A 24,733-nucleotide genomic window follows, 5' to 3' on the forward strand; every position below is an offset into this window, starting at 1 on the left:
GGGAGGTTCCATCTGCAGCTGGACAGAGGTTCCAAAGAGCTCTGAAGGTGCCAAGATGTGTTGCTGTGTGCCTGTGTGTAAGATGCAAACCTAAAATAGGATCTACACTTTCTGGTTAGTTTTTGGGTTGTTTTTTTCTTTTGGGCTGAACTGAGGTACAAAACCAGAACATAGTCACTGGACAGCAAGGAGTAACAAAATCCAGCCTGAAGTGTGCAGCCATTTCTTCTGAGTCAGGTCCATGGGTATACTAATGCAGCTTTTGATACAAACACAAGGAAAACCATCCTTTGCTTTTTGATTTACACCTCTATAATAAAACATAAGCCTGCTTAGATGTACTTCTCAGTACAGCAAAAGACTCACTTTACTTGTACATTACCAATTTATATATATATATATTAAGAACCTCTAGATCTAGACTAGGAAACTGTTACTGCCCTTTAAAGGCACATTGTTATTCATCATCAGTGTGGTTTAGTCTCCACTTTAGGTAGCATATGAAGGATTAGTATTCCAATGAAAAGAAGGGACAGAATAAATTGCATCCTCTAGCAAAGAACTGCAAGACCTTTTCAGATGGGTGCATACCATGAGCCCTTCCCATGTTAGTCAGCTTTATCTAAACCTTCCAAAGCAATGTCTGCCCCTGAATTTCATGGGTTTCAGGGTCAGTCACAACAGAATTGTGGGGCTGCAGAGGTCAGAGGCCATTTTTGTCAAAGGGTAGTGACCTTAGCAGCAAGAGGTAGCCTGACAAAAACAGGATTCATGCCTGTGAATGGAGTTCTCACTGCTCTTCCCCCGCTGAGTCTTTTTTCTACCTGGTAATGAAAAATCTTGAAGAATTGTAATGGATTTTTATGTGCAATCATACATGTATGTGTGTGCATAAATCTGTTAAAAAATACTACACACGTTATGCTAGTATGCTATAATATATAGTGTTAGTATATATATGGATTTTGTTGCATGAATTAACATGAAAAATGTCACACATTTAACTAAAATGTGTGTTTGTTGTGAGAAGGGAGAAAGTGAGCAAGAGAAAAAATGCAATAAGGAGAAAAAAAAAAGGAAAAGAAAGAAGAGAAAGAAAAAGTGAAAATGAGATTGAATATTTGGGCATGTAGTATAAAAACCTCTTCAGAAACGTTTGTGTAGTCACATGTTTACTTTATACACACATAAATATGTGGCTAGGCAAGAAGTCGTGGGCAAGAGAAAAGCCTAACAGGCTGCAGGCCCTGACTTGGGAGGTTCAACAATTTGTACCAGGATGATTTAAGATCTTCCTGCCCCTAACCAACCATTCTACAAAGAGGTTGTCATCCTCTCATGAGCTGCTGCACTTCACAGCCTGGTATACAGCCCTGTGACCTGAAAGCTGTGTCAGTTTACATTAATACGGTGTGTTCTGACCTGCAGTGGTCAAGGAGGGGCTCTGCTTTCCTTTGCACAGCAGTTCTGATGCATATGGTGACCACTGTAGAGCTGTGTTTGGTAATACATATAGTGCTCTCCATGAATGTCCAGTTTAAATTTCAAAGCCTTCATCAGGAAGCAGTTCAAATGTAGGCTCATCCTTTCCTCTCGGTCAATGGGGATTAGGCTTTATTTGGATCAACAAGATATTGTAAAAAATGTAGCAAGTGCTTCTGGCTTCCCTTGAGTGGTGCTGGGCATCCCGCTCCATCCTGATCCTTCCAAAGACTTAGCTTTGAGTTACTGGTCCATTCTGCCCACAAATGTCTCACTAATGCATCCTGTCCTTGGAGGAATCATGGTAGGCCATGGTCAGCAGTCCATCAAATAACTGGAGATTGATCAATGTTCCAGCAATATGGATTGCTGGAATGGGGGCACAGGAGGCTCTTCTCAGATGCAATGTAATGCAGAGATTTGGAATTCGCTGGAGAAGTGGATTTTTCTGTTCTAGTGGCACTGCCTTTCTCATGCTAATTACAGTCTTGCTAAGGCAGATATTTCTGTGCTTGTTAATAGTGAATAGGCCAGAATCTTCAGTAACAAAATGCGAAGCAGGACTATTGCCTCAAATCCATCAAAACTCCAAGTAAACAAACTTCTTCAACATGACTTACTTTATTCACATGTAGACAGTTTTGCCTGAAAATAACATATAGAAGCATAAAATAGATGAGTTAGGCTAAGTCTGATCTCCCTTGCCCTTAAAAAAAAGTGAAGAGTGAAAGTATATTCGGGTAAGAACTCTGGCTGACAAAGGTAACATTTCAGAGAGCCTCTGACTCTAAGCACAGGAAACAAGATTTTCACCAGGTACCTAAAGGTGGAGATAAGCTTACTAGTTTACCTAAGGACAAATAACTTTTCCCCTTCCAACATTCCAGTGGCAACATGTTTGTTAGAAGGTACTGTGAAGAGTAAAGCACATCTTACCTGCCTCAGTGAATATGTTGGCTTGGGTGAGCAGCAGGGCTTAAACCAAGCAATAGTTATCTATCCAGTCAGAGTCTTGAGCACTTGCAGCTGAAAACACGGGTGTAGGTGCTGTGTACTATAGAAGCTCTCAAGTCTTTTGTTGGATGAAAACATACATTGTCACATTTAAGGGGTTTTGAAGGTTTGCTTATGTATTTAAGTAAATTTAGATTATATCTAATTTCATGGACTTTGAGTGTGAAAATCCCCCATTTACCTTGCACAACTGTACAAATAACACTTTTGTCCATTGTGGGCATAAACATGGTTATCATCAACGGGGCACTATCAAAGATCTATTTAGAAAACAACTACTAAGATGCCTGATGTCATATTTCCATTTATTTATTTCTTACCCATAGGGTAATAGGTCCACCATAATTGTTTGGTGCATTTTATAATACAGAAGAAAAAGCTATGTTAATAAAATCTAACAAAAACTCACAAATAGCTACAAATCTGACAGAAAATGTCTAAGAAAAAATTCTCCCCAAAATACAATACATTTTTCCACACATACACAGTACAGAATAAGTTCAAAGGCACAGCTTTGAATTTTGCTTTTGTAGCAGTATATAGAATTATCACCACGTGAAGGAATTGAGAGAACAGTTTCATACCTGTCAATAGGTAATTAAATGACTAACCATGTTTGCATTGTCATTTACTTTACATAATTGCTTCATTATCACCATATTTAACATATGTGGCTCTGAATCCAAAATCTTCCCAGTCCCCAAGTCCCTTCTTAACCTTGTCATTACTGACCAGAGAAATTAGATTTTTCCAGATTGTGCAAACTTAACACAAATACATATATAATAAGAACAATAGTCAACTTAAGGCAGTGTATAATTCAATGCTACATGTCTTGTCTTCTCTTTTGTAAAGATCAAACTTACTGGATCAACAGAAAGGTGCATCAATATACAAAGTTAGGGGGAAACCAAAACCTACAACACCACATGTCTTTTAAGGAGCCAAATAGTGGAGTCAATATGAATGAGTGATGACTTTGCAGAATGTTCTTTAAGGCATGCATTAAGAGCTTAAAAGACAAATAGATGACAGTTTTGCTGAGGGTGAACTTTCTGTCTTTAACTCAAATTATAAATAGATCCTATTCCAGTACTTTTTTTTTTTTCAGACTCATTACCATTTGTCAATAAGAGAGGGAGGCAAAAATGGCTCACTCAAACTGACATCACACAGGATTGGCCTGCATACCAGAATTCAAAAAGGCACAGATTGGCCCCAAAAGTGGTCTAGAATAGCACAAAAAGAATTTTCGGCTACAGGAACATTCAGTTATACTGGTCTGCAATCTGCCCACATTATGAACTACATTTATCTGCCCAGGGTCTTTTCCATCTTCACCTCCCTTGAAGAATGTCCATGAAAAGTTCCACAGAACACAAATTTAAGTATATGGGCTTAGCTGCTACCAGTCATTTCATTTAGCCCAACCTGTGGTGGCTTCCCCGTTGATGTAGGCAAAGCCAGGAAAGTGTTGCATGTGCTCGTATTCAGAATTTCTGCGTGTAGTCAGGGGGGTGTACATGTCACTAGAGTTTCCATATCTTGTGGAGTGCATGGGTGGGCTTGTGTAGCAGGAGTTTGCAGCTGGGACCTCTGGCCAGCGAGGAGTCACTGGTGTGGGATGGAGCCTTGGAGTACTGCTCATCAAACAGGGCTCCATTCTTGATGTTGGGCTGTTGAAAGGGTACTGCAGTAAAAAACCCAAAGAAAACACAATTAAAGAATTATCTGCTACATAATTGCTTTTAAAATAAGGGATGTCACAATTCCATGTTTAACAAAACCAAAATCATATGAATTAGCAGCCCTTCAATATCTAGGTGACGTACTGAAGGTGGAATACCAGATGACTACTGGCTGCAGTCAAACCAGATGTCAAGGAAAGTCTTGTAAAGCAGTCACTGCATTTAAATATTGAATTAACTTATCAAAGAGCAAGGTACTGGCAGGTGTATCAGGGAGAGTAATTGAATAATTCTGGGAGCATAAATTGAATTAATCTGCTCTTTTTCTCACAGCTTTTAATTGGAAGCTTGCTCTGCAGTTAAAAAAACACCCAAGTACAAAACGTCCTTTCTCTGGTTACTCAGTTGAAGGAGGAGAGCAAAGGATTTTTATTACTGGAAAGGTGCCTCCCCTCTTAAATATTCACAAGACATCCTGCCGGAAAAATAGTATGGTCTGGCCTCAGAGCAAGCAGCTAACTGAAGAACTTATGAAAAGAGGCAGGCAGAAGAAGAATCTTTCTATTCCCCAGCTGTTCACAGTGACAATTGGAAACTAGAAATCAAAGAAGTTTGGCAAATGCCTCCCACTAAGAAGATGTGCTGATGATAGGATAGACAGGAAAATGGGGAACAGCCTTTGCCCTCTCTATCACAAGATGCCCAGCAACAGAAAGTAAACTGCTTGTGACTGTTTGCCTAACCGGTATTTATCTTATTGCCTGTCTTACAGGAGCAGATCATCTGTATGTTGAGCCTAAGAAATGGCTCTTCCTGTTTGTCCTCCTGCTGTCTATCTGCATTGCAGAGAAGGTTGGGATCCCTGTTCCCCTTGGCCAGCCATGTATCTTCAGATCTTCTATGCTTGACACCTTTATACCTTTTCTACAAAACGTGCCATAATTTTAAATTTCATTATGTTGTGTTGTTTGACATTGCAGTATTTCCCTAACCAGAAGGCTGTCACCAAAATAAGGCTGTCACTTTTTCTGGTGCTTACAAACCTTGCCATAACTTTATGTGGCTGAGGACTGCAAAACCTCATGGAAAAGTCATGGAGAGAAAAGCTGCCATGGTTGCTTCTAGGAGGCAGATGGCAGTGATTCCCAAAGGGTCTCATTACATTACTCCACCGTGGATGGTGTTGGGGTTAATCAGTTGCATAAGAAACTGTTGCATAAGCCCCAAGCAATTACAGCAATGTCTCCATGAGGAGTTTCTGCTTCCACCCTTCAAACTGCAGCCAGGAAGGCAGCCCTGCCTTGGCAGACATATCCAAATGGTTCACAAGCCTCAGGCTGCTCAAACCCTATGCACTGGCCACTCCTAAGAGAAGAAAGAGAAGACTGGTTTTGACCAACCATATTGTAGATAGTGACTTAGCATATGCCACCATGTCCTGGGGAGAGGGAAGACATCGAAACTGTACTATGTTGTTCTTTAACTTATGCTTCTCATCACAACAGGCTGTGGGTTTACCTGTGCAGTGAGCTGCTGAAACAGGATGGTGAATGGCAGTACCATACTGAATGTCAATACTTCAACTGGTAGTGCTAACACAGCTATGAGAATAAGCTGTACTGGCAATACTGGCAACAACTCCATACAAGGTCATCTAAATTTCCCTCATTGCCCCAGAGAAAGGCTTTTCAATAGAAAAATTAACAGAGCTTAGGCACTGACTGCAGAAAGCTTCATGTTCCTTTACAGAAGAATAATTTCCAAACTTCTTGGTTTTCTAGAAGCTTTTGCTGAAAATAAGAACTGTCAGTGCCTGGCAACAGCAAAACTCAAATTTTGAAGTTTCAAATGAGGTGATTTGAATGTATGATCATAGTTCTCTCCTTTAACTCATCAATTAAGGACAGGGCACTCTGTCAACGGATGACCAACCTGGAAGTACTCTGAGTAAACACCAGACATTCCAGAAAAAGTTGAACAGTATTTTTATGTTTGTGAGTCTAGCTAATAGATTTAGCATGCTGCTTTCCTGATCTGCACTGGCAATACATGAAAGTCGTTTTCATGCTAATGCTTGCTGACTACCTTTGCCTGAACATCTTCATGAGCAAATCTCTTACCATAATGAATACTGAGGAAATAAGTTGTCTTGTGAATTACTGTAGCTTCAGAGATTAATTCATCTCTCCTCACCTGTAGTTATGAAAAAGTCAGGCATCTAATAAAAGTGAGTCATCTGTGCTCTCTCTACTGCCACTGGAAGAAATTATCAAACCCCGAGATAAATATTTAAGAGAGAAGATGAGAAGTCCTCAGAAGATGGACCTTCTCCTCTTCATCCTGCTATATGATGTAATCCATTAGTTAGGTTGGCTCAAGTTGAATAAAAGTCCCTTTTCAATATTTGTCAAATTCTCTCTTGTCTTTTACCCAATGCAATAGTTGATCTACTCTGCTGTTAAACAGTAACCAAATCCTTTGCCATCCTGATTCAGTGTCATTTTCCTTTGGGGTTATGACTTATAACAAGGGAATTGCTTCCTTTCATATCCCTTACAAATGCTAAGAGAAAGCCCTGGCTTTGGATAGGGTAATTTTCTACTTAAAATAATTTGTAGACTGCAAAAATTTCATCTGCAAGCAAGAGGAAAGAAACAGGTTCTGGGAATATTGTGCTGGGTCTCCTGGTTGAACATGGCATTGTGCGGGGAAGCCATGTGTTGTATTTTACATAGTTTGGAAGCACAAAAACTAAGCCACTGGGGGAATGAGTCTTTGGCTCCCAGAATGAACTTCAGGATGCACAGAAAAGGAAGGATAATCCTCCTCCTAGCTGCAGTCAAGAGGCCATGCTAAGGCTTACTAAAAAGGCAGGACTAAGGGCTGTGCATGAGGGGACAGGATACACAGTGCTGATTTTTCTTTCCCTCAAGTGCTCCCAATGCAGCTGTGTTTATGAATGTGTCATGAATGTAAAAAGAATAATTGCTTGAAAATAACATGGACTTTAAATATCTAGTATTTTACAATAAATTCTGTTATGACTGAATGCAAGATGGAAAGTTTTGTAATGGTAGGTCAGCTAATCGCAAATGAGTCAGTGACTTCTTTTTCCTTGCAGTGAAGAGACCATTGAAAGACAATATTTTTAAAGTACTCATTGGCCCCTGCCTGACTATTAACTCACCCAATGAAGCATCTATTCAGCCTTGTTGGAGTGTCCACAGCATAGCCATCTGGGCGGATGCCTGCCCATGCTGCCTGAATCACCTTTCACACTCTACATCCGGTTTAATGAAGAGTGCTTCAGCATGCTGAACTCAAAACACTGGGGCCTAGTGATCTTTGCCAGATATAAAAGCGACATTTGTTGGAGGGCTCTTGACAGGAAATTACCATTTTCTGGGTTAACTCACACTTGCTGCTGCTACTGCTGCTGTTAGACCTAGACAAGAAGCCCTTTAAGTCTGGAAGACTTTGAGCAGATTTTATTGTTAAGGCCTTGCCCCAAAATGTCCAATTAATTCAATTTCTTTTAGTATTATTTTAGAAAATACAATGTTAAATATGTGAAGACTGAGTTCCTGCAGTGTGAGGTTGGAGAGTGATCTCTTCATTCTTATCCTCATCTCACTGACATATTACATATGGAGGTGAAAGGTGCCTCTGTCCAAACAGCCAAATATTTTCCTTACGGATGTGGCTCCGACTTTACATTGCGATAGCTCAGGCTTTTGCAGAATGTAAGTTAATGCTGTAGGTTAGTCACTGCTTTAGGACCTGCAAGTAATTTGTTACAGAAATTACAGCAACTGTGATGTGCTGCCTGTAAATCAACTTCATAAAATTATGCTTAAAATCTAAAATAAAATAAACAAGAAAAAGGGACATAAAGCTATCGATTGACTGTATCTTTGTAACCATTAATTTGATCTTTTTCTCCACAAACTGAATATTAGTCAGTCAAATAGGTTGGGTGAATTTTTCAAGTCAATCTATGTGCTTTTGGTACTTTTGGGAGTGGCATTTGGAAGCTTTGTAATGACTTAAAAAGAATTTACAACATCTGTTTCCTCTTGCATTCAATACATAATTATTTCAATTATGTTCTAACAATCTCAAGCCCATTATGAAGCCATACAGTTAGGAACAATGATTCTTGTGGCATGGGTGTGATTTCTGTCCTTATTAGACATTTGATGACACAGTGTTTATTGGGGTGGGTATGTCATTCTTACTGCATTGCTATACCCATGGACTTAACACTGTGTATGTGTTCCCCCTTCTTTTATTTGTGGTGTAAATGGGCCTGAACAATGTTAACTCACATCAAAACACAAACTCCTCCTGGAAAAGGATTTCTTTGGCTCCCTCACTTTCTTACACTACTCCCCCTATGTAAATCCTGTTGTAGAATCATTATGAAGAGAAGTGAAGACATGGTTGGGTAGAATTGTGGCATGCAATGTTGCACAGAGCAACTTAAGTGGTGCTGCAACTCATAAGGCATTTCTGGGAAACTATGAGAGACCACCACAGTCCTCAGAGCAGTTTAGGAGAGTCAGAGTATGAACATTTCTTAAAGCTCCTTTAACTGTGGTTCCAACAGTGTGCTCTATGACCCTCGGCAAACCCAGCCTACCACTTAACAGCAGATTGTACTTCTGCAGTGTTTTCTGGTCTGGTTTGTTCTCTCCAGGCCATGGAAGCCAACTATGCTCTTCACAAACCAAATCTGACAACAACAAAACAGCAGCACAAGCACTTCCCAATACAAATGTACTCCTCCCAGTTCCAGAAGCTGACAGAATGTGAAGTCAGTATAGGTGTGTTTATGTACACACACAATCTCCTTCTGAATGATGGTGGAATAGCCTCACAGGATTGCAGGCACTTCTGCACTATGGCTTAAAGAATCAGGTATCTGCAGATCACTTTTCTTTATGTGCATGCCAGGCTCCTGGCCAGTAAGCCAAGTCAAGAAATGAGCAATCAGGCCTGGAATCACAAGGAAGCAAATGTTCTGTGAACTATTCACAGATGCCGATGAATGGGGGGGAAAAAAAATTCGGATTAAGACCAAGGTTTGAACAGACTGTGCCTGTCAAGAAAAAGACTCAGCCACCAGCAGGAATTAGTCAGCCTACACTGCCAGAAGGAGCCAGTTTTAGGCTTATGCCAGCTTAGCTGCCACAGATATTACTTCAGCAGAATATTTACTCTCCTAGGAAGTTTTTTTACAAGCCATGTCCTTCTTTTCTTTTGCCTTCTTGTCCTTTTGAGAGTTACTAATCTTTCTGGAACTGTGAGCTGCTTGTCAAAATTTCTATTTAGCCCAAAGCTGCAAGACACTTGCTATATTCCTCTGGGAGCCAAGCTAAGCTCCAAGACTGTCTCAGAGACAGGAGATAACAGTGACCTCAAGGGCTCTCATCAATGTGTTACGGAATGGGTTGTGAGTGTGCTGCTGTGACACTGCAGCATCAGCCGTCTCATTTCCTCTATCAATGAGGGATCCAAATTACCCAGAAGCCCCTCACTTGGACTTGCCACTGATCAGGTGAGATAGGATTGGCTTGGGAGCCTCACCTGAATTTTTCAAGAGCTGAAATCTACAAGATCTACAGCCATGTGACTTCTTCCCCAGCAGAGACCCACTGTAAGGATCCCAATGACAAAACCACAGCAAAAATCCTACAATTAATACAATGCAGCCATCATTATATTGTCAGGCTGGGATCAACATGTTACATGTTGGCAAGTACAATTTAAAGGGTAACTCATTTGTCACTCATTCCCTTCCCTCTTCCCAGATATTCAGTTCCCCACTTCCACCCAAAGGAAATTTCTCCTTCTATCGTCTTTGTTCCAGTTCCACTTGTTCTTTTTATTTGATGGTCTGTAAATTGTATCTGTGAAATGATCCATCATAAGGCTCTACTAAATGAATGAAACATTTTCTTTAGGTACATTGCTCTGGAATGGAAAATAGCCTTTAAACATGAGATCTGATGAAACCTGGAGTATGTTGCTCTCTTTCACATAAAGACAATTCTTTGAGAGGCTAAAATCTACCTTTATATATGTTGCCTGTTTCAGCTCAGGCCTCTGTCTGGACAAGGTCTTTCTGATTCTATGTTTGTAGAAGAGAACTTACCCCACACAGAGATTTTTATTTAGGAGTTAATCTCCAGACATGATCCCAAAGAGCATGATAGAACATTAGCTAAAGCTGAGCCAGAGTTCTATATTTGGACTGAATATAGATCTTAACAAAGAGTTCTTTTTGAAGAGTTTTGGTCAATGCCTCCTCTTCTTGAGTATTGCCACAGCCATACACATTGCATCTCCTCCAGTTTGAGTATAGTGGCAGCTGGTTATATATTCATTGCAAATTTGGCTTCCTGTATTTTGATTTTGCAATGTCATCAGTCCTATTGCAACTCCTTGCCCCATATTCCCTTTAGAAAGTCTGATAGACAAAGAGTAGTTCCCTAACATCTTGTTAGGTTTTGCAGGCCACAATATGTTTTGCTTTTCTGTTGGTTAAAAGTAGCTAGGAAAGGACTTATCATCAGGGCAGGCATTTTACAGAAGCTCACTTTGCTTTAAAAAAGAATGTCATCACATTCTGTATTAAAATAAGTCAAGAATTTTAGATTATTTTTGAAAGCAGAGTTTCTGTTTGCAGCTCCTTTCAGTACAGAATGAGGGCACTGATAGGGTTTTCTTAGCTGCATCCTGCTGTGAGATCCATCTCATTTTACAAGCAGCATGAAGAAGAGCATGCAAAATACAAGTTGAAATAATTTTGCTTGGAGTGTGATCCTTAAAGCATAGCTGTTCTTCAGGTGTGTCCAGGACAGTTCAAGGGCTAACAAGAGATGAAAAAGTGATCTGACATTTGCACTTGTATGGAAAGCCTGCTACGGTATGATGATTTTAATGTACGTTAGTATTTCCATCTGACACAGTAACCAGAACATGACTAAACTACCAATGTATTGATCTTGCTTTGCTATATTTCTATTCTGCTCTATTTATTTCTTGCCTGACTTACACTGTTTGTGTCAGTGTGACAAAGACAGTTGTCTGAGGGTAGACTTGCACTCTGTGCAAGTGATAGCATTTCTAAACAGCCTAGTTCTCCTCTTTACATGACTTACAGACCATTTCAGAACCAGCACACATGGGCTTTCTGCAGTAAAGGCCAAGACAGATTAAAGAAAATTAGCTAGCCAATTTTAAGCCAGAAAGTGATGCATTCTGGAAAAAAAATATTGAGATAATAGGGTAAGGCCTGCACTGAGGAACCAGTGTATACAAAATACAAACCTGTCACAGAACACTGTACTTAAAATGTTCACTCACTGTTCCTGCTGATGTTAGAGCAGCTGCAACAACTCTCAAACAAACACGGCCTCTCTGACAGACCAGGTGCTATACAAATAGGTGAGAAGTTGTAAACTTGTTCCTTCCATTAGCTAGGGAGCTATTGTTCAGCTGGTTCAAATAAGCATATTGGAGTTGTATAGGACAATCTTCTCAGCAAATTTCAAAAAGCTTTAAGAAGATGAATACCTTTATTCTTCTCTTACAGTTAGGGAAAATGAAGCATAAAGAGTGAAATTGCTACTCTGAAATCACTTGGCAGACTGATATCACAGACCAGAATGAGATGCAGATTTCACATGTCCAGAGTGCTATCAAAATCATTATCTTTGCATCTGGTATGAAACTTCCAATCAGGAGACAAAAATGAAGCATAGTGATCCCTAATATATATATTTCCAGTAGAGAGAGTATAAGAGGTGTCATGTGGGTGACACCACTCCCAATGCCTTCACCTTCTGCCTGCACCCGCCTTTTGCACATCTTCCAATGGAATCCAGAAAGCAGCTTTCTACACTGGGGAAGCAACAGGTATGTGATATACTGAAGTCCTCCTACAGTGTCACTACTTTTGAACTGTTGCCCAATATCATCTTCCCACTTAATCTGTGCTGTTTTCTGCTGGCCGGGTTTTGTTAACTGAAAGAGTTACTGGCATAATTTTCCAGCATTAGACTATGGCACACAGACTGAACAGAACCTCTTTGCAATGGCATCCTGAAGATACTCACACTGTATGCAGAACTCACATATTTTTGGCAAATTCTTAATTATATGTATTCTCAAGAGCAGAGCCCCCAGAATAATTCACTAAGGTCTCTGCATCTTCTTTTAGCTATAGGAAAACACTTCTATTTATTGTTTGGAATCTCTTCCCGTTCCTAATACCTAAGAAACACACATGTGCTTATGCTTGGTTTTGTTTCAGCTACTCCTTAACACAGAAATACTTCCTATAATCCAAGCTGCTGAATTTTAGAGTCTAGTACAATCAAAATTCACTTCTGATAAAAAAAAATATTAAAAATCTCCACTAGAATGAAAAGATATCTGGGTAATATTAGAAGAGACAAAAATTAGGGACCATCAATGACTACACTGGTGACAGCTTATTGATTCAGACAATGAACATGCTGATAAGTAGTTTAGAAGCAAAGCTTACTTAGACTCTTATAGCAAGCATATTGTCAAGTAATAAATACAACTTACCTGTGAAGAGCTTCTGTGGTAAGCTGAGTAGTGAAGTGGTCCAGAAATAGCAGTATCATGTGTTAAGGATGGGTACTGACTCTGTATTGGATGGGGATGCTGGTTGCTATAGCTACCATAGTTGTAGCTTCCGGTGTATCTAAAAATCCATTTAAAAACACCATTTAGTGTGCTTGATGATTGTAGTGCCACCACTAATTCTATAACTTCTGAGATACACATTTGCACTTTTTTTTTTGCATAGAAGAAGGATATTTTCAATAACCTTTAAAGAAAGATATTTCCCAGCTGGGAAGCACGCCACATAGTGAAATGATGTATTCAGCACAGGAACAAATTGAGACACTCAACAAGGTTCTCTGCCTAGTTTTCAATTGCTGACTCATTTGTGCATTTCCAAAGGAGAAAGTGCCTTTTGATTTTATTGTTATTTCCACGTTCCCAGGAAATTGCTAGTTCAGGCTGAGGAAGTATGGTAAGCTTTCACTTCAAGAACTAGCTGTGGTGTTCAGGTGTGTCTTTGCACTGGGGTCAGATATTCCTTCTTTAGGAGGGATGTATTAATTTACATCTGAAGAATACAATATACAGCTTTAGCATAGATCACTCAAGAATAGACTGGGATTTGAGATCAGAGAACCTGTCTGCTTTCTTTATTATCCCAGCTCCTTGTCTAGGCACAGCCAGAGTTAAAGGAGGAGCAGTTTCCTTACCTGCAGGGTCAGTGTTCATTGGTCACGATTATTTGTGACATTTACTAGCAGAAGATGCATCAAAACCTTCTACAACTTCCCCAGTCTTTGTGTAGTCATGCAAACATTTGATGATGCTAATTCAGCACAGAATTTGAGTGGCTCTTAAAAAATATGCCATGGTAAAGAAACAAATAGGGTAACCAATGAATTATGAGAAAGGGATGACAGCTATTTGTACATACTGTTTCTGTAAAGTTCAATGCCATTTTTACACTGCTTGGAGTTTTGATTTTATGATGGTATTCTAGAGACATCATGTTGTATCCTACACCAGCAGGTCTAGGAGCAGTCAGAATCATTGAGATTGGAAGTAACCTGTGGAGGTTGTCTTCTAATACCCCTGCTCAAAGCAGTGTCTGATAAGGCAGGCTGCCCAGGATTTTGTCCAGATTGGGTCTGTATATCAGTAAGGAGGGAGACTACACAGCCCTTCTGGGCAACCTGTTCCAGTGTCTGATCACACTTACAGTAAAACATTTTTTTTTTGTTTGCTTTTTTTATGTGTAAACAATTTCTTGCATTTGTTTTTGGGCCCATTGCTACTTGGCCTGTATTTTAACACCATTGAGAAGAATGGAGAGCTGCAAGGATGATTAGGGGACTTGAGCATCTCCCCTATGAAGAGAGACTGAGATTCCTGGGGCTGTTTACTCTTGAGAAGAGAAGACAGAGTGGATCTCATCAATGTGTATAAATATCTGAGGGGTGTGTGTCAAGAGGAGGGGGCCAATCTCTTTTCGGTGGTGCACAGTAATAAGACAAGAAACAATGGGTTCAAGCTTGAACATAGAAGATTTCACCTCAACATGAGGAGAAACTTCTTTCAGTGAGGGTGACAGAGCACTGGAACAGGCTGCCCAGAGAGGTTGTGTTGTCTCCTTCTCTGGAGACTTTCAAAACCCACCTGGATGCATTCCTGTGCAGACTATGACTACCCTAAGTGATTCTGCTTTGGCAGGGGGGTTGGACCTAATTATCTCTTGAGGTCCCTTCCAACCTCTAATGTACTGTGATACATCCTCCACCAGGTATTTATACACATTGTTAAGGCCCTCTCTGAGCCTTCACTGCTTACTGCTAAACAATCCCAGCTCTCAGCCTCTCGTAGTATTACAGGCACTCCAGTCCTGGGATCATTTAAGTGGTCCTTTTCTGGACTAACTCCAGAATGCCTGTGTCTGTCTTGTGTTAGGGAGCACAGAATTGGACCTAGTGCTCCAGATGTGGTCTCAGCAGTGCTGGGCAGAGGAGAAGGATTACCTCTCCTGAGACGTGGGGTTGTTCTTTGGGCACATCTAGCCTTTGGGATAGAATGTGGCACAGGAGAACAGGAATCAGAGAAGAAATCCACTAAAGCCTTCTCTTCTATAAACTATTCTCCAAATCTAGTGTGTTTTTAAATAGGATTAAATTAAATTATAAAAGCTAAGGCATAATGTAATCATACAACAATAACAACAGCCAGAGAATAATGATATCAGTATCTCTGCAATACAGACTTTCCACATCAAGAAACAGATTTAATTTAATTTCCAAAAAATCACAAACAAAAAACCCCTAAGCATAAGTTAATACAAAACCCCCTCCAAGACACTGGGAACTGACTTACCCATGTTCTTCTCTGTGGGGATAAACAGGTATCCTGTGTGTGACAGATGATGATGGCACATGTGGACTTCTCATGCAGGGCAGCTGTTGGGAATTTTCAGCAGGTGACCCAGCAGCTGTTGTGACAGTGTAGGTGAGTGACCACGTATAGGATTGCATAGCTCCTGCAAACAAACAGGTATTAAAGGAATGCAGCTAACAGGGTTTGCCATTAATAAGGCTGTTATGCTTTGAGGTGGTTGCAGGAAAGCAGCCTAATAGGCGCTGATAATGGAAACAGTATCAACCAAAGTGAAGAGAACAGTTATATAAGGCATACAAATAGATCATCTGGAGTGTGCAAAGATCCAGAGGTAAGAAACGTATCTGGAATAGTTCAGATTGTGAACTTTCAGTGTGGCATTGGAATTAGAGGCTATCCCAGAAAAACTGGAATGGGACTTAGAAATGGAGAAGCATCACTGCATTTAGCATGATGTACCAAACCCTGAGGTCTCTCTCACATGGAATAGGCTGCTGGCCCATTTATCTTTGAGGCTGATCGGGCCGGACTGAAGCAGGAAGTATGATCAGCACAATGAAGGCTTAGAAAAAGATGGGTGTTATGCAAATAAATTTACTGAATTCTTTTGCAGTTTGTACTTGTTCCACTCAGCTAGGTACCAGCCTTTGTAGGGGCAACACAGTGGTAGATCTCCTAATTATAATAAATATATAGACAGCAATAGCCTAGCCATCTTCTTCCCACAAATAATGTTTCTTTCTTCTTTTGAGGTGACTGGGACTGGACTTAATTTATTTTTTCATGTAGAACATTTGTGAGAAGAGCAAAGTAAAGAAGTGGATTTTCCATTTTGCTTGGAAGGTGCTGAGTTTTTTAATCATCCTGATCCCTTCCAGGCAGGAACTCCAGATTCACCAGCCAGCTGCTGAGAAACCTTTGTCCTCTGCACACACCCCTTTCACTCAGGAGGCTGACAGATCCATTGTTCCAGTATAACATAGCTCTTGCTGGAGGTCATGACCATACTGGATGAGATTACCCTGCAAATGAGGACCAGAACACTGAATTTAACCCAATGCGAACACTGGTTTGGGGGGGTCTCTGGATACTCTTGACTCTTTTTCATTATCTAAAAGGAGTTGCAGGAGGTGACTCCTTTTTCTTTTTACCCCCAGTGTGAATTCTAGGACTTCCTGTAGTATGAAAGGGCCTACTTCAAAGGGGGAAGTGATTGTATTACCAGGTATGTGCCCACTCCATGGCTTTGGGAATGAAAAGCCTATCTCAAATGTGAATAATTTTTTTCAGGTTCTGTGTGATTTTATTTGGCAAGATCAGACTTCCCCCTCCCCCCCCCCCCCCCTTTCCTTTTGTAAAGGGAAATTATTCTTTCTGGGTGTGAATGAAGGCTTTCTGAGCTACATGAGCGAAGTCCAGCTTGAAACAGGGCATAATTTAGGTGCTCTTATAGTAGAGACATCATTGGATGTGTTACAACCAAGGATAATTTGTGCTAGGCCTGTTTTCACATGCCCACACTTTCTGTCATCAACTCTGGAATTTTCAGTCTTTCATGTCATCCCACTGAAGTGCACTATTGAGGTCTCTGAGACCAAAGAGGAGGCATACACATTTTCACTAGCATGTAAGTGCTGTTTGTGACTATGAGCAGTCCTGGTTCCTTGAGTTGAGGAAAAGTATTCAAAGAAGCAATTTCTGTGAAAGGGACCAAAACCACTTACGCAGTCATCAAACAGCTTTGCTTGAAAACAAGAGGGGAAAAAGAAAAATTGGTTTGAAAATATTAACAACTTCTCTGCAGATATATTTCCATTTAAAAAGGTTGACTTATTTTCCTAGTGTTATTTGCTGAAAGAAAATTTGAACCTTTTTTCCAAAGCAGCACTAAATTCAAAAGGCAAAAATAACAAAGAGAAAAGAAAGAAAAGCAGGACAACAAAGATGTTGAAAAAATTAATACTTGTCTTTGGATAATGTTATTGGGTTGTTGGGTTTTGATTTTTCTCTTCACTTTTTCACTTTTTAAATTCACAGTAAACCAAAACTTTGGCTTGATATTAATTTTTTCCAAGAAAAAAATAATAATTGGTGATTGAGCCAAAAATCTCATGGCTTTTCTAGCTCTATCCCTAGTGGTAAAAACAGAGCCAAAATATTCTTTGCATATTACCAAATGTGGCTAATTTGAGTGGCCCCAGCCTTTGTGACAGCCTGCTCTTTAACTTTTGAAAAGCAGTAGGGATCTTACCTCAGTTTGAGGAAAATGAGTTGGTCCAGGGCAACAAGTTGTTTAATTTGTGCCCTGTGAGAAGTCAGACTTGGCCACTCCTGGTATTCAAGTCTAACTGGCAGCTACCTCAGCTCAATTTTAAAATAAATATGTAGGGTGCAACATGGTTTGTGCCTGTCCAGATATCACTGGAAGAAATGCAGAGAAATAGGTCTTGTGCTGGAAGAGTTGTCAATATCTTTGTTTAAATTTCCTAAGCAGAATAGTCCCCAGTGCTACAAGCTAGTGCTTCACACAGCTGCTCTAGGAAATACTCACTTTGGTTTGGAGATTATGGTTTACAAAAACGTAAGTTGGGATTTACTCTGGATTTACAGGGTGACAGAAAGCTCTTCCAGTATTTTTTTAAGGGATATTCTTGGGAATCTACCGTTGTCTCACTTGTCTGCCTTTGCAGAAGGGATACCATTATGGTCAGTGACCTATTCACAAAGGCAGACAGGAAGGGTAGGAGAAGACAGCAGATTTCCAGATGCATATGTATATATCAGTTCAGCCATGATACTGACAATGTTGTGGCAAAGGGTGGAAAAGGAGAAACGAAGCAAGTCTGGAAGTTTTTCATAGTTAGCTGTTTAATACCTGCCTCTGTCCCAGCCCTATATGAGTAATCTCCTCATCTGGCTGCAGAACTGAACTCAAGAAGATGAAGTCTCTTTTGGATATGACTGAACACAACCAAACTGCTTTCTGAAATAGGCAAAAACAATAGTGATTGAGCAACACTTTGCTCAGCTTTGTGTTCTGAACATGCAGGTTTTGATTAAAACAGGAAAGTTCATTTATTATCACTCCTTTTTCTTTTCTCTTTTTACAAAAGTTGTGATTTTGAGGATACTAACCAAGAGGCCGTTTGACCTGTAAGAGAGCCAAATACAACTGGAACTGCTATCAGTCCAACAACAGTCCTGTTGTCATTGGTGTCATCATGTACACCAGTACAGAGAGATAAAAACAAAACTTGATCATGCCATTTTATATTTGCTTTATGTTGGAGTAAATGACTACCCAGGTCACTTACAAGACATGGCATAGTGTATTATATCTGGCAGTAGGGAGCACTGCCAACCTCAAGCAACCAGAAATCTGGAGTCAGACCCTCATTCTGCCCCCACACAACAAAAAGATTATCTTAACTATAAGTTTTAGATAAAACACAAACCCTTCCATCTGGAAAGGGACAATTGCATTTTGAAACTGGGACCTTGGACTTTTATATTCTGAAGCTACACAAATTAAACTCTGATTGTAGAAAAAAAGACTGATGTTCTCATACATTCATATGAATTCAGGAGCTGAAGCTTTAGAGAAAAAAAAGAAAACAACCAACACAGATTTCTTCTACTCACAACATAAATATGGGATGTGATAGCTCTATGCATGTACCTCCTGTGCTGAATTCCCAGATCTTTAATATCTAGCCTAACCTTGGAAGAACAATGACCTTAAATGATGATTTCTGCCCTGGAGAATTATTTTACACGTACATTTCTTGAAACTAAAGGGTAAACTGCATTAATTTACTAACATTTAAGGAACTGTTTGCAATTCAGAGCTCATTTTGGGTTGCCTAAAAACTACTGCATTGGCAAACAAGTAGCCACAGCTCTAAGAGGGGCTTTAAGAGAGAATAGTCAGCCAAATAGCTATTGCTTTTATTACAATATTGTTGCAGTTTGAATAATCATTAATCTGGCCTTTGTGATTTAGAAAGGATGGGATCTAATTATCCTTTTAAGTGTCTAGTACCTTAAAAAAACAAAAAAAAGTAAGTTAGCTGAGCCATGCCAGATGTTCTACCACAGAAAGCTATATATAAGACTTATCCTTCTTTTGCTCAGCATCATTTAATTGCAACAGTTAAATCTGCTGGGTTTGGGCTGTCCACTGACTGTAGGCAAAAACGTTAAAATGCAAGTTTAATAGTTAACTTTTATTGCTAATGCCACAAGCAAGAAAGAGTTAATGATGTCTTAAACTGGGGAACTGTGAGCCAGTAGTATCCAATGGAACTAGTTCTCAAGATTTGCAAAGCATTTGCAGAGTTTTACATTTACCTCATAAAAGACACGTAAGAAAATCAACAGTGTAGTTAAATATATCTCTCCAGAACAAGGGTTTCTGTTCTAAAACACTATACATTGATGCCACAAATCTGAATATGGAATAGTTTGTTTATATGTAATACATCTTCAGCACTCTTATTTTAAAGTATAGCAATTTCCTACAGCTGGAACATGGTTGTTGCTTTGTATTACTTTATGTGAAGGCACTCTGTATTCCACACTTTAATGGGTAGCAAACTAAAAAAGGTGATCAGTTTGTCTTACATGGTGGACATAGAAAATAGAGGTATTACTAATTGCCCAAACTAAGACCAGGAATAGCCATGTAGTTGTCTTTAATCTTAACCAGACCAATACTTGCACTAACAACTTTGTCAAAAACAGTATTTTCACACTTGCACAAGTGTGACTGCATTAGACCTCAAGAATAAAATCCAATTCAAACAAACAAAAGTTTTTAACATAACCTAAAAATGAAAAGCTGGGGGGGGGGGGGGGAGCTGTAAAATAATTGTAAATAGCTTTCTTGCCTAAGAAGTTCTGCCATGGGAAAAAACTACATGAAGTTGTCCTGCCTGTTCTGTGGGAGTATGTCCTTCAACCAGTGTTCCTAAATGATCCTTTTTCTAGGTTGAAACTTCAAACTTGCTGACCTTGGTCTTAACAGATCTTAATGAAATAAAGCAGGTCTTAATAAAATAATAAACAACATGAAAACAAAAAAGAATTGTGTTTGTAGTATTTGTGTGAATCCATTCCATTGCATGATTAGTGGGATTCAAGGATAGGCAAGAACTCTGTAGTTTCCAGGCCTGCCCAGATTCATGCCTAAGTATCTGAATCAAATAAGCTGAAGGTGGAAACTCAGCTAGCCAACAAATAGACTATTATGTTAATTTGGAATAAGCTTTAGGTTGATAGTTATGATAAGCCACACAGAGTTATGGTCTCTGCAACCTAAACACAAGTCCTCAAATCTGCATTCCTGTCAGCACCATCAGAGCACACAGTTTCTTACTTTGCAGCCTTTTACTTCAGTTCTACATCATACTAAGTTCTGGGTATAGTATCACAATTCCACTGGGCCACAACATCTGCAAAGAAAGTTGCCCACAAACCCAACATTTCCAGACTCAAACACACTACCTCCAATGCTGCCTGAACCAAAGCAGTGCGCTCACCTGCCATGTCTAGAAATCACGCATCTAATTGTTCTGGGCATAATGCCACCATATTTCCCTCTTAAATACACTCTAGTCTCCAACAGGGAGAAAACCTTAGGTTTTGATGCAGGGACAATGTTCTTAAATCTGTTTCCACTACCAGCTATGTGCTGTGCTTCCCTGTGGTGCCTTTGAAAACTTGAAAAACACTTGTCAGAAAGATTTATCAGTCCTTCAGCTACTGCCAAATTCTCCAGTATCATCACTTTCTGTCATTCTTTCAAGAAGGTTTTGTAACTTTTCTAGTACTTCACAAAAGTGATAGTTTCCACATTCTGATTGTGCACCCATTTCACTGAGGAGCAGATGCCTGGAATTTCTTCTGAAAGTCATTCACATTTCTGCCTGTTTATTCCTGTGACTCTTTTTTTCATCATAGGTATTGTCCTGTCCGCATGTGATTTTACATTAGAGTACAGAGGACGGTTGTCCATTTATACAGAAGAAAGAAGAAGATGGTTTTGTGCTTCTGGTTTTCTGACAATCCTGCCTGTAAATTGAATACCTTGAGAAAAAATCTGTGCTTAAAATTTGTAGGCCCACCAGAGTACAACTAGATTATGAGTTGCCATACTAGAGTGTGCAATGGAAAATAGGCTTCAGACATGTAATTCCTAGTCTCTGACACTGAAAGACAAAAGTCACCGATGACATGTAAAACATTTCCAAGAGAAACTCGAACAGCTATTTAAGCATATTCAGGTCTCCAAAATTTTGGATAATATCCAAGTCCTATTTTAACCAAGAGTTCCTGACCTACCACTAGTAGTTCAGGATCTTGAAAGCCTCACTTAACCCTAAAATACCTTGCATATTTCCTCGAAGTATATACAGTTTTCTAGGCAGTTTGATTGCTCTTAAAGTCATTGCAAATGGTCAGAGGAGTTACATTCATAAACAATTATTTTCAGGCATTGCTAGAAATACAAAAAATTGGACTGATTTTTAAAATCATTGATATTTAAAGTGATAGGTCTGCTCTTCTGGAGGTCTCAGCTACTGAACAGATTCTGATATGCCAAAGTCCTGTTAGGCTTTTGGATTCCAAACATTTGATTTTTTTCCTCTTAGCTTGCACTATCATGTTTGGATACAGTGAGAAGGCATAATTGATACTTCAATTGGATTTCTGTTTGTGAAGGCTTCTCATCTCTTGGAAGCCATCACACCATGTTCTCAGGCCCAGTTTCAAGTGATCAAGTGCAAAAGCAGATCCAGCTTCCATAAGCCTGCTTACCTGTTGTAGCCGCTATGACACCATATTCTGGAGACTGATTGCTGACAGGCGAGGGGGCAGAGGGTACTTCTACTGAGGTGGCAGATTTAGCTGGGGAGAATGGCACTGGGGAAGGAGTTGGAGGAGCTGGTTCACTCAGAATAATTTCTTCTCGTAATTCTGCTGCAGGATGAAAGAAAAATCATAAAACATAGTTAAAAAATAAAGGAGCACTGAGAAACTAAAAAAACCCAAACATTAATGCAAGCAGTTAAGTTCTGTAAGCTGTGTTTCAAGAAATGCTATCAGGAATCACAACTCTTTGAAACAGTACTTCTATAATGTTCAGTATTGCAATTTTCAATGTACCTTGATAGAACCTCTTCAAGGAAAGTGTTTTTTCCTTTTGATAGGGAGGAAACTCATGCACCGACAGCTTAAGGTTTATGTTCCTGTAACAGGCTATTAGATACCAAAAATCAGGAGTCCAATCTGAGTGAGGCACTCCTACTGCTTCTAGAGACACTGGAAAGAAGCAGGACTTTCCAGGGAATTCCAGCGTCTTTTGACCATGAACTTTTCCCTGACTGAAGAGGATGACACTCTAAAGCTGTATGGAAAGGGATAAACAGCTTCTCAAAAACCCAAGAGACTATGGGAAGGCAGTGAATTCCAGATCTTTCAACACATTGAAGATATTACCCTAATCACTGAAATGTTCTTCTTCCCATAAATCTGCAAGGTGACAAATTAAGTCACAGCTAAAACAAAGAGTGGAAATTCCCAAAGGTGACAGCAGAATTTAATTTACCAAAATTAATGGGAGATGCAAGGAAGGTAGATCTCTGAAGATTCCTCATTACAAGGGGCTGGCTGCCCTGAGCAGAGAAACTGAAGGCAACATCACTTCTATTCTAGTGAGGCAGTGCTAGATAAGTCTCACTGGGTTAGATGAAGAAATGTCCTAACATAGAAAATAGTTACTCCAGTGGACTCAGGTTGACCTTGATGATCCTTGGGGTCTCTTCCAACCTTAGTTATACTGTGAAAAATGCAACAAAAGGTGAATAAAAGAACAAACTCACCTGTGCTTCCTTCACCTTTCATAGCCCTCATTAGCTCATTAGCTCTCTCCTGACAATGGAGTGATTCTAGCAGGTACAATACGTAGTCATCAAACATCAAGTGAATAAGGTGAAAAGACCCTAGTAAAAAAGTGAACAAACAAAAAAGCCATCGGCGTCTCAATACACTCATTAAAGCAATGATTACAGTATTCAACACAACAGTACTGAGCAAGACTGCCTCAGTGTACCACTCTCATTGAAGTATCTATTACTCAGGGTAAGAAATGTTAAAGGAAAATTCTGGACTAGCAAACTCTATTTACTCCTGGATTAATACAGGCTTATACAACTATAGGGTACAAGGAGACTGCCTAGCTGATTGCTGGGACTTAATGAGGTTTTCTTCTCCTACATTAACATTGAAACGTTTAGACAATTGCACTACAGTGGAACTGTTTACTTTTAGCTAAAAGATCAGATATAAGTTTCTGTCAGAAGCAGAATGCTCAACTGGATGCCTTAGTGACACATACAGTTATGAACTTTCTGAACTACCTCTGCCACTGAACAAAGAAATGAGAGCCTAATCATTAAGAAGGTAGAAACAATCTTCCAAATCTACTGATGGTCCATCTCCAGCACATTGCCTGGACTGGATAAGACATCCATTAACTGCCAGACACAGAAGCATTAGCAGCAGTCATAGATGTCTTAAATGGAAAGACTTGTGCCAAAGCTTTGCTCCATCATAATTTTATTACATCATCTTTTCCTAACTATCAGTTTGAATCCTAGAAGTAGCATAACATTTGGTCTGTTTCCGTGTTTACTTCTAAAGATGCCTTGGATACTATTTCTCAACAGACATGACAGCAATGTGAAAAACTTGAGGGCCAAAGGGCTAAGGGACTTGAGGGAAAAATATAGACATAAGAAATGGGAGAATGGAATCCAAAAGTACTTTGGAAATTAATTGTAAATGGGAGATTCCATGGATAGCTGCCACAAATCCTCAAGTAAGATTTGAAGACAGCTGGAAAAGTTGCTAATGTTGTTAGGAGGAAGGACTGGACGATGTTATGGATGAAAGTAATGGAAATTAACAGCACACTTAAGAAGTTCTGCTCCCAGAGATTGATATCATCCTATGACTTATATAGGTCCTCCATAGAAACAGAAGTATTAATACTATTGCAGAAGGCACTGGTTAAACCTCATTTAGAATATTGTGGATAACTCTAGTCACTCATCTTCAAGAAAAATTAGTACAAGTTGAAACTGGTATGGAGAAGTTTAGCGGGAGGATGCAGGGAACAGATAATAGATTTTAAATGACTGAAAATGCATGTCTGTGTTTGTTTTGCAGAAAGGAAATTAGTTGCTTCCCATAATTTATGAAGAAGGATACACATCAGGGAGGGTGAAGACATGTTTGCCCTGGAGCGCACACAACCACAAAAATAGATGTGTAAGAGAGCACAGATGCATTTCAGGGGAAAATTAGAAGAGCAAAGCATCAGAGCTGTGCAGTGCCCTCCTGAAAGGAATAATGTTCATCTGCAGGGGAAGACTGGCAAGTAACAATCTGGAATTTGGTCAGTTTATGCAATAGACTTTATGACACAAGAGTACTTGCAATAACTCCAGAAGGCATCTTATCATACAGTGCTCTTCCCCCCCTTTTTTTTTTTATAAGCT

At 39.6% G+C, this 24,733-nt stretch overlaps 1 protein-coding gene across 1 annotated transcript in view; it reads right to left on the bottom strand.

The window, feature by feature from the left end:
• Positions 1-3,598: 3,598 nt before the first annotated feature.
• The window catches only part of RFX4 (regulatory factor X4), an 87,675-nt gene continuing 66,540 nt past the window's right edge, over positions 3,599-24,733 (bottom strand). Inside the window, exons 14-18 of the mRNA XM_009908366.2 lie at positions 23,054-23,173; positions 21,990-22,151; positions 15,150-15,312; positions 12,786-12,924; positions 3,599-4,186 (exon numbers count right to left, since the gene is read on the bottom strand). Coding sequence (XP_009906668.2) covers positions 3,914-4,186; positions 12,786-12,924; positions 15,150-15,312; positions 21,990-22,151; positions 23,054-23,173 — 857 coding nt within the window. The 3' untranslated portion in view covers positions 3,599-3,913. The remainder of the gene's footprint in view (positions 4,187-12,785; positions 12,925-15,149; positions 15,313-21,989; positions 22,152-23,053; positions 23,174-24,733) is intronic.

The sequence above is a fragment of the Dryobates pubescens genome, chromosome 15, assembly GCF_014839835.1.
Source record: "Dryobates pubescens isolate bDryPub1 chromosome 15, bDryPub1.pri, whole genome shotgun sequence".
NCBI lineage: Eukaryota > Metazoa > Chordata > Aves > Piciformes > Picidae > Dryobates > Dryobates pubescens.